Consider the following 11,063-nt stretch of genomic DNA (forward strand, 5'->3'; position numbering starts at 1 on the left):
GGGAGCGGGGCCCGCACGGCCCTCAGGCAGGGGGAGAAGCAGCGAGGCTGGGGTGGCCCGGGCAGCTTTTCCAGCTGTAGCAGTTGCTCTGAGAGGCTGAGGCATCGGCCTCGGAATGCCCTGAGGCAGGAAACCATCGGCGTGGAGAAAAGAAACCACAACTATTTTTTGTTTGTTTTTTTTTCTCTTTCTTGAGGGTACCCGGGGTGGGAGCAGGAGGGCCCTGCCAGGTCTGCGTGGGGCTCAGTGTGCGGTGCCTCCTGCCTGGTGGCCCCAGCGTGAGGGTTGTGCTGCTGCTGCTGGGGGGGCTGTGCCTTTTACCTGTTCGTTTATCGGTGTAAACAACGTGTATTGACCAGACGTGATAGTGCAGTGACGCGGAGCAGCTATTCTTAGTGAATACATCGAATGTTTCGGTTTGCTGCCCTGTGGGCGTTCAAAGAGAGCAGCTCAAGTGCTGTTCAGAGGGGGCTGCTGTTGAGGTGCCATCCGTGCGTAAGAGGCAGTGTTTTTCCTCATCATCTTAGTTTTGCTCTTGCCATGGTGGTATTTTAACATTTATAGGTTATTAATATCTACATTAAAAATTGAACCTCGCTATGAGGAAACTGGCACTAAAGCTCTAAGAGTTATACATGCTTTCTTCAGGTGTAATTCTGCATGCCAGCATTTCCCTTGGAAATGCTCTTCATGTTGCTTATAGCAGGATGCCTTAATGTTTTTGTGAAAATAGGATTTATCTGTCAGAAACAAGATACAGTTTTCCTAGTCTACCCTGCCTTGATAGAACTGTACTTACCATTCACAAGAAAGTGAATAATAAGAAAGATTTCCTTTTATTGTAGTTGTATTTAATAGAGTAGAAACATGCAGACATCTAAGTTGGTGATATTTCTGTAATCTCTACCACCATAAAATTTTGTGTGAATAATTAGTTCTTTATGACTCTTACAAATTAGACATTTATTGTGTTATTCAGTAACTGAAGTCAGGTTTTCAGCTTTAATCCATGTGTACTTGGGAGGGTTGTAGTTGTGTTCTTTGTTCCAACTTACAAAATAGTTGAAGTCACCTGTTCTGTACTTCTCTTTTCCTTCTGAATAGGTAATGTGGCACTTGACAACTTACAGATAAAGGAGAATGCACTTGTAAGTATTGTAATAATTTTAAAATTGTTACTCTGGGTCTAAAGACTAAGTCATAGGATAAAATATCACTTATTGCAGTCTCACATTACACAATATGCACGCTTTACTGGTTATTGGAAGTAAGTCCTTGGTTAACTGCTTCGAATTTTGCTCATGTTAGTGGACAGAAAGAAGCAGAGCTGTGGGTGAAAAGGTAAGTGAACTCCTTCAGAAGTGAAAAAATTACTTCTGGGAATTTAACAGTAGGGTTTTAAGGTAAGTTTCCCAGTGTTTTACACATACATGCATAAACAACCTGTCCTAGTGTTTGAGGCTTGAAGTAATAGAGCATGAAATAAAATAGTGGTGTGTTTCTGTTATTATTTTGGTCATCCAGTAAAACTCAAAGGATTTAATTTCTGCTCTGACTGCTGCTGTGTAGTCACAATTCCATTGAGCCAGAGTCTTTTTTCCTGACTTGTATGTCCATGCAGTAGAAGTTTGTTTCTGAATTATTTACTAGATCTAATGGGCTTGCATAGGCCTACGTATTATTATTAGAGTGGGTTTTTTTCAGCTTTGGTTGAATAAATATATTTTCCAGTCCTCAATCCTGCAAACTGATTGATTTCATTGAGGTCTTCTGAAAGACAGTAGTTAATTTCTCAGTTGTTGGTGTTGATATGAAGGGGGGAAAGTTATTTTAATTTAATTAAAACTGCCAGGGAAGACATTTTTTAACATAGGTATTCTCTGAAAGTAAATATGGTTATTCAAATGCTCCGTTTTGTTCTTATTAAAATAGGAATGATGGAGAGAAGGAAAAACAAGTACTAACTTGCATTAAGTAATCATATTCTTGTCTGAAAAAATTTGGCTGATTTTTGTATTCCTTAATTGAGCTAATGAACACCTGTACCACTGAGAGAATCTTAGTGCACTCTTTAGTGTGCTTCAGACACAGTGCACTTCTGGGAATTTGAAAGCATGTTGCATCTTTGTATGACCTAATGTTTAGTTTGTTTTCATTGTTCTGAAGTCTTATGTATTTTTACCTGCCCGTTTCATTCACTCCTGATAACTTTCTTGAACTTTAAAACTCTTGATACAAATTTCTTTGTAATCTGGTCGTTAAAAAAGGAAGGAAGGGTTATCTACTAGCTACAAGTTTTTCCTTGTTATGATGACAGCAAGGCTGATAGTGGTTCTAGCAGTTCTGACTTCAGAAAATCCATTGTTATGTATGTGACTGACCAGAGCTGAAAGAGAGCTAAGACAAATTCATGAACTGAAAATAAGGGATGTTTCTCACAGCTTTACAATTGCATTATATTAGATCTCTGTGCAAAAGTAATTAAGAGAAGGTCAATATTGAACAGCATTTTTAAAGAGCTAGTCCAATGCTTTCTTAAAAAAGAGATTAAAGGAATGTAATATGGTCCAACTTTGTTTTTTGCCTGTCTCCTGGATTAGTTTTGGTTTCCTGTGAAAGTTTTCCATCAGAAAATAACTAGCTTTTAATTTCGAATATATACAGAGTACTTTTTAAGTGTAAGAAAAGTCCTTAGGAGAAGGGAGATGAGCAAATAGGAACTTCTACTGTTTGCTTGCTGAGTCTGTTGTTTTTTTCTTGGTCAGAGTTAAAGAACATTTCATTAAAAACGAAGTCTGTCAGATCTTGGTCCAAATTTGGGCTTCAGCTCCTACAAAGTCAACTTTAAAAGATTAGTGTGGATTTCTAAAATAAAATTGTACAGAATGGTACATTAATAGAAATTTAATATTCAATTCTTGTATGTAGGTAAATTTTACTTTTAATACCCTCTAGAATGAGGTATAATCATACTTGTAGGAGAGCATTGCCAGAAATTTGTAAGTGCTGCCTTTTAAGGCTTTCTACTAATGATATTTATGGATTTCTGAGTTCACATGAGTATTGCTAAGTATTTGAATCTCTGTCATGTGGAGAACTGTTTCTGTTCTGGAACTTCAGGGCTGGGAAAATAGTTTTAACAGAAGTGAAGTTAATAATTTTGCTGTATAAACCAGTTAAAATACATGAATCTTGTAAATACGTATATATATTTTTTCTTTACAGAGTGAAGTAGATGTACCTTTTAGAATAAAAGTTGGTCAGATAGGTAAGTTTTTGTCTTTCAATGTAAGCATTGAAATGAAAATTCTACTACAGGCCTTAAGGTCAGTCCAGCCTCTGAATTTCTTTCCTCATACTTTAAGTGATCTCTGTGATTGTTCTTGCTGTTGAAACTAGCGCAGAAGTTACTGCCCTGTGTGAATCATAAAATGTTATCTGAAAAACCCTGTTTGTTTAACTTTATAGGCTGGTATGAAAAACATGTCTGGGAGGTTGTTTCCAGGTAGATGGATGATCAGGGGAGCTGTTTAGTATAGGCAGAATGTGTATGGCTCTTTAAAGGACAGATTAGGAATATGAAAAATTTAAATAAAATTAGTGGGTTTAGGAACTCCTAGATATATGTTTGGTTTTCTAAAAATTACTTCCCTTGATGGTCAGCATTGGTTTTTCACATAAAGCATTTCTTGGGAGATGAATGTGTGTTGTCTTTCTTCTTCTGCTTGCCTAGGAAAATCACTTTAATCCCAGTGATGTCATGATCTCAGGTTTTGATCTCAAGTCTTCTGAGTCAAACTGTGTTTTCTTGTTTAAAACTAAGGCTTGTATTTTCTCTGCATGTGTTTTGTCACTTCAGGGGTATAAAATGTTTAGCCCCATACGGTTTCTCGTTACCTCCTAAGGTGTTTAGGACATCAAGATATAGGGCTAATGCTTTTCAGTGTCTGAGGTGTTGTTTGGACTAAGTACAGGGTAGATTTTTGTTTAGTGTAACTGTATCTGCTTTGTTTAGATAAACTTACTCTGAAGATTCCTTGGAAGAATCTCTATGGCGAGGCAGTTGTTGCAACTCTAGAAGGCTTGTATCTTCTGATAGTTCCTGGAGCAAGTATGTAAACTCTTCACCCACACAGTTTCAGAGAAAAATATCTAAGGGTACCGTGTAATTGAGTATGTAATAGCAAGTAGTTCATGTAAGCTGCCATTTTTACCTTCTGTTCCCTCAGGGAAATTTCTAGACAAATTCTGGCAAGTTAGTGGAGGGTGGGAGAAAATAGCACCTGTTGTGCTTATGGAAATTCTTGCTGTATCCATTCCAAGTTCAATTCAACAGCCAGTTTTCCTCAAAAATGTATATATGCTGCATCCACTGTTGTGTGATAGTTCATCTGCTTCTAACTGACCACAATAGCAAGTAGCAGTTCCATTAGAACTGTTTTTAGGGAGACAGAAGAGGATCAGAGAACTTGGTTAGTTTTCTCTGACATCAGAACCTCTGGTATATTAAGAAAACTTGCAAGCTTTTAGAGAGTCAAATATATGTGTATTAAAACTTACAAACTTGCATTATATTGCATAGACCACATTTAAGGGTCTGAATTTCCACGGAAATGTCCTCTTATGAGTAAAAACTTAAATGTTAATGTGGTACTTTTGGTCTCACTGTATAAAAAGCACAATTTCAGAGGCTGGATGCAGCTTTCAGCAATTAAACCTAGAATAAGCTTTATTTCAAAAAGGTGTTACACAACATAATGTTGAATATGGTGTGTCTTGCTTGATTATGCATTTATATAACTTGAAGTTTAGGGTTACAGATGTCCCAACTTGACTTACAGGCATTAAATATGATGAAGAGAAGGAAGAAAAATACTTGCAGGATAACAAACAAAAGGAGCTGGCAAGAATTGAGGAAGCCTTGCAGAAAGTGGCAGAAAAAGGTATTGAGTTAATGATAAAAATCTCCATTGGAATTTGAGGACTTAGCTTGTGCTATGAAAGAGAAATCATTTTGTGCTTGACGTGGTGAATCTTGTTTTTTCAAGTGTGTAGCTAATCTGACTACAGTGCTTTGAAAAGCCCTTTTCCTCTAATGCTTGAAAGAAACGTTGTCTGTTTTGTTCACCATTCATTTATCCAGTCAGCTTCTACTGGAAATGGGAATTGGATAATCTGTTGGGGTTTTTTAATTTATTTTTTTTCTTCTAGCTCTACAAGAACAGGGATAGAAACTGCATTTCTTGAGGCTAATGTTACTATCTTGCTTTAAAGCTTCAGTAGTAGAGGTTTTTAATGTGTTTTAAAGGTGCATGTGACATTTTTTTGCCTAAAGGAAAGTTTAAGGATGGTGGTAAGGTTTTAAATTCTTACTTCAACAATAACACTGTCTCAGTTTCTGCTGTCTTTCTGTGATGTACTGTGTTTTGGCTGGTTTGGGAAATGAGGCTCTCTTGAGCAGGAAATAATTAATGACACAAGAAGACAAACCCTCACACAAGGAAATTGTACTTAAGTTTTTGATCTAGGTCATTAAAAATGTTAAACTTTAAATTATAGGTTAAAGTAATGGATCATTTCAGTCCAGTAAACCTGTTGTTTGTTTTGTTTTGTCATAACAAACACCTTTAACAGAAATTACGATAAAAAAAACCCTAACCTTAGAACCAGTGACAAGTAACTGTTACCTACAGTAGTGGAAAAAGTCATTATCGAAGTTTTTTGTCTGAAGTGAAACCTGTTTGCTGGGCTGCATAATGGTTCTGAAGATGTATCTCTAGGATACCTGCAGTGCTGCAAGTAATTTGCCTTGAAATAGTTACTGAAAAGGGAACAGTGCTTAGAACATCTGTAAAAACGTAGTTTGATGGTAATCTCTTTGCTTGTTTAAATTTGGTTTCAGGACTTCACTTCCTTGTTCCTGTTTTGCTACTCTTGAGATGTACATTTGCAGTTGCCTTAGAACCAGTAATCTGGCAATTGATTTACAGTGAAAATAGAAGCCTTGCTTTATTTCTTGTCTTCAATATGCCAGAACTATGAGAGCTAAGACAATTTCAGTGAATGAATTATGCAGCTATTACTTCATACTCAGCGGTTCACAGAGGTTTAAACTTGGTTATGTAGGACTTGAATACTATAAAATAGCAGTGTTTCAGCTATTATTCTTAGCACCAGTAGCAATGGGATGAAGGGAAGATATAAGATGGATTTAACCTTGTGGACATGGAAGCATTCAAAACCTGGAGCTTCATTCATTTGAGAGTGAGTCTGTGCACTTGTGGCAGTTACCTTTTTATTTTCTTGAGAGACTTGCTGGATCCAGCATTTGTAAGGCTTTTGAAAAAAAAAAAAAAATGAAAATGATACTTCAGTAGCTCCAGTAGTCATGTTTTGCAGTTTTAAACTTTCAGACTTGTGAAGAAAAAGCTAGAGGAACATTCAAATTGGATGATTATAAACTGTAATTATCCTCTCACTCATTCTGCAGCTGATCCTTGGTGGTCCCTTACAACTTGAGAGAGTTCTGTGATTCTGTCTCAGTGGTAGCTATTTGGTTTTTGTGTTGTACTAGAATGTTGTACTCAGGAGGACTTGAGTAGTTCTTGCATGAGCAGATTCCTTGCTTTTTATAGATAGAGAAGCCTTGGGGCCCAAGTTGCTCTTCTGCATCATAACATTCTAAGAAGTTTAGCATTTTCTACAGGGTTTTAAAAGCACACAATAGCTAGTGAAAATCTAGGAAATACATAAAATAAAAAGTTCTCAGGGTCCCTCAATTCTTAGCTATCTTTTCTGTGTGGTACTCAGCTTAAATTAATGTATTTAAACTTAATTTAGTTCTTGCATTTATTTAAGAGTGTCTTAGCATAAACAGTTCTGGGTTTATTTTGTTAGACATGCTATTCAAATACTGAGCAAAATGGTCATGTCACTGTGTGGTTAGTGTAATGTGATGGGGAAGTGGTAACAGGCTCTGTTGACACAAGCTGACAAAATATTATTTTCTGTTTTTTAAGCTATTAAAATCTTTCAGTATCACAACTCCTATGGAGACTAAAGCCTATAGCTCTTGTCTTTTGCTGGTTATAAGTAAAATGAAAATTGTTTACTTTGCCTTGATAGGTAATTTTTGAAAATAGGTATTCTGAAGTGACTCGGGCTGTCAGATACTGTAATGGAAATACTACTGTGTCATATGAGTTTTATAAACTTAACATTGAATCAGGAGATTGTTTTCTCATTTTAAACACAATACGTTTTTCTGGTTATTTGCTGCCCTGTGGACCAAGGCACTCATTCACAAGATTCCTTGTATGGGTTGGAGAATCTGATTTACAAGGACACCAAGCCTGGTGGGTATGCGTGGTTATGTTTTGCACATGCATGATGGATATGCAGCTTACATTTTTAAAAACAAGCCCCCCAAAGCAGCCAAATGTAGAAGGCCTTTTTTGGTAAGGTGGTTCTAGAAATAAGATTTTAAGGAATGAACTTGTAAGGAGTAGTCCTGTCTTAATTGAGTGGCTATTCCAGAAGACTAAGAGACCGTTTAGAAACATTTCCATCAGCCATGTTGAGATCAAAACTGTTCTAAAATGCTGACAACATTCCACTGTAGTTTTAAAACATTATCTTCAACTGTTTTGAGAATAGAGGGCAATTGTCCTTGCTTCCAAGTGTCTGGGCTTAAGATACTGGAAGTTCAGGCTGTCTTGAAACTGTGGACAGGCAAAATGAACCATAGCAGATTGAAGGCATTAGCATGCTTTTGCCTGGCTGTTTATTTAAATTGCTCTCAAGTCAGGCAAGGAAACAGTTTCCATTGAAATTCAGACAAATGGTTGTTGTAGCTGCTGCATTTTTATCTTCTTGAGCCAGATTTTTCAGAAATTCCTTCTTAGCCAAAATTTTTTAGTGGGCTTTTATCTGAGTACAGGTTTAGAATGAGCTTAAAATCATACATTTAGTTTCTCCATAGTAATGAATGCAGGTAATCAAGAGGAAAATAATCTTCCCTGAATTTCGTCATGCATGGAAGTAAAAGCCTGAGAATTACAAATTCAACAGTAAACGAAGGAAGCTGTCTTTTTGAAGTATTATTTATAGGGAATTACTTATACTGTTAAAAGGAACTATCCAGAAGTTAATGTTGTTTCTATTTGACATAGTTTTTCCTTTGTTATTTGTAGGGTGATCAGCTTACCTGGAAGACAGGTTGAAATCTTGGCAGGCACTTTCTCCTCTTTTGTTCTAGCAAGCGTGCAACTACATAAATGTAAAGTTGTTCCCCAGACTTAAATACACTGTTGAACTTGTTGCCTTCTTGCTTCAGTGGGATATGCCCTGATCATGCTACAACCTCCTGAGGTTGAGCACAGACTTCCCTATTGTTGAATTCTTTTACCCAATATGACCAGAGAGGGGAAAGAAAGAGTGCAATTCACCAAGCTGGTTTTCTTTATCAGCGTGGAAAAATATGAGCAATAAATTAATTCATGAAATAATCGTGATTGTGTGGGTCATAATATGCCTTTATTGGAGGTCATTGTATAAAAACCAAACGCTTGGATTACAGAAAACCTTATGCACCAGGGTTTCTAATAAGCAATCATAGCTCTGATTTTAATTCTCTTGTGTACATAAGTGTTTTGAAATTATGTTATGCAATTCACTCATGAAGAGGTGTGGGTATGTGTTTGCTGAGAAACCTGCTGATTATTTGTAATTCCTCGAACTCTTGAGACATTACATAAGGGAAATAAAAAAGTTGAATTAAATGCCTTGGCCTTGCCATTGGCAGGATTGTTGATCCAGCAGAAATTTGGATACTTACTCTAAAGTTTTTACTGGCTGCTCAGTTGACTTGGGCTTTGAACTTCAATGACTTTTTAATTTATTTTTTTTCTTAAATCAAGGCTTTAGTTGCTTTCCTGAAAGTGAACTTAGGTATTCAATAATTATGAAAAATAAGGCTCTGTGCTATGAGAAGTAGCTGATTGCTTCCTTATCAGATCTGAAATTCTTTAAAATCTTTTAACGAGACCTTACTAAGTCATTCTGCTTTAACGTTGGCTAAACTTCCTTCCGTCTTTTCTTATGCTTTCTTAAGTTTCTGCTTTACTAACTTGAATTTTATCCTTTTCCCAATAAATTGCTTGCACTGAAAAAGGACGTAAGCGTAAAAAGTACAAAAAGCATTTTAAGAGACCCTTTAAAGGTCATGATCGTTCAAAAGGTGGGTAAAATTATGCCTTTTACTTTTTAGAAGACTGGATTTTTTTTTTTTTTTGGTTTAATGTTTCTTAGTCTTTGCATCTCCATCCGCTGATATTTTCTCTTCTATTTGGAGGAGAGGATGTAAATTGGAGAGAACTCTTTTGCTGTTTATTCATTCTCTGGATCCAGTAACACTGAAGCAAATTCTTGTTCCTCTCTACTGGGATAGCTGTGCCTGCTTCTTCAGCTTGAGCTATCTGTAGCATTTCCAAAAAAAATGTACACTATTGGTAGGCTGATAAGTGGCACTTAACTGTGACTGTTGGATAATCTGCATGTGGAAGAGAACCTGTTTGTCTAATTTTTATAATATTCCAGTAACAGCTATGTAACGTAAATCTGATACTATACTGATCATACAGCAGCAGAGTGTCTTTTTCAGCATCTTTTGACTTTTGTTCTAAATAGCTAGGATAGTGTTATGACTGTTACTTGACAGCAGTGGAAATCGATGTTTTACCCAAAAACATAATCCTTGTCCATAAGTACCAAATTATGCAGGTCTTCAGTATTAGTGTGTGACCAAGAATGGGCCGCCACATCCCGCCTGGCTGTGTTCTTTTGTATTTGGTCTTGGAGGGAGCTGCAGCATAGACTTGTAATTCAAATAAAAATTTTGTGAGGACCCTAGATAAGCTTTGTGAGGTACTAAACATCTGTTGCTGCTGATAGTTGCATCTGGTTAGAAAAACGTCAGTAGGTTGTCTGCTTGAGGTCATGAAGATTCAGTAACACTTCTGCCTTTTTTTTTTCCTGTGGCAGTATTATGTTTGTTTTTGTTAATAGGGAGTGGAAGTTGTGAAGAAATGATTAATGGGAGGAAATGCAAGTGCATGTAAAAGTAATATAATGTTTTCATTTCTCTGAGTTCTTCACTTTTTTTTTACTTGAAATCAAATATTCTCTTGATTAAAAAAGTGTTACATCATGTTCAAAAGCAAAGTCTTTTCATTTAAAAACATTTGAATCTCCTGAACCTCTCTTAGATCTTAAACAAAAATATATTCTAACATGCACTGTGTATTAAAAAAGATACAAACAGCTAAAGTAATCTGAGAAGTCAAACTTGGATTGCAACCCTTAACTTAGTAAAAATCTGTGGTCCTTATTTCTCTCTACTTGGATAGCCATGACTGTTTCTTTGACTTGAGCCATCTGTCACATTTCCAGTAAAAATGCACAAGCTGAGTGGGCTGATTAGTGGCATTCATTGGGGTAGCCACTTGGTAAGGTGGATGCTGAACAAGACAAGGTAGCCTGTAAAGATAGCTAGAGAATAAGCAATTAATCTAGCCATTTTAGGTAAAATGTTAGGATGCTTAGCCTGAGGTAATGTTTTGAGTGTTAGGTCATGAAATAATGAAGGATTGTAAATATTTCCCCTTCATCTCAGCATATGTACATTTCACCTGGGTGGAATGCTGGACTTCTTTGGGTATGCAGCTTCTGCTGCCTTGTTTAGTAGAAGTTCAAATATCACTGAGTGGCATGAAGAAGTCTGACATAAACATAGCTTATATGGTCACAGTGTAAGCCCAGTATGGAAGAAATGGAGCATTTCAGAGGAACTGTTTGGTTTCACTTACAGTATGCCAGCTTTTTAACCTTCTCAGGCAGCGTTGCCTGACTGACTCTAACAGACTACTCTCTTGTTGTGCTAGTATCACCTTCACCTGGTTATTTAAGGATGTTTTCTTGCTAAATTACACCATCTTACTATTTGCTTGTTGAAACCCCTAGTAAATTGCTGAGGGACACTTAGAACCTCTTATCTTGGAAAGAGT

The 11,063-nt window shown here is 36.6% G+C and overlaps 1 protein-coding gene across 1 annotated transcript in view; it reads left to right on the plus strand.

The window, feature by feature from the left end:
* Positions 1-11,063, plus strand: part of VPS13C (vacuolar protein sorting 13 homolog C (S. cerevisiae)) — an 87,329-nt gene that overhangs the window by 3,888 nt on the left and 72,378 nt on the right. The window contains exons 2-7 of the mRNA XM_009994514.1: positions 1,105-1,148; positions 3,226-3,268; positions 4,016-4,111; positions 4,842-4,943; positions 7,293-7,355; positions 9,173-9,238. Coding sequence (XP_009992816.1) covers positions 1,105-1,148; positions 3,226-3,268; positions 4,016-4,111; positions 4,842-4,943; positions 7,293-7,355; positions 9,173-9,238 — 414 coding nt within the window. The remainder of the gene's footprint in view (positions 1-1,104; positions 1,149-3,225; positions 3,269-4,015; positions 4,112-4,841; positions 4,944-7,292; positions 7,356-9,172; positions 9,239-11,063) is intronic.

Source organism: Chaetura pelagica, unplaced genomic scaffold (assembly GCF_000747805.2).
Source record: "Chaetura pelagica isolate M959 unplaced genomic scaffold, ChaPel_1.0 scaffold222, whole genome shotgun sequence".
Lineage (NCBI taxonomy): Eukaryota > Metazoa > Chordata > Aves > Apodiformes > Apodidae > Chaetura > Chaetura pelagica.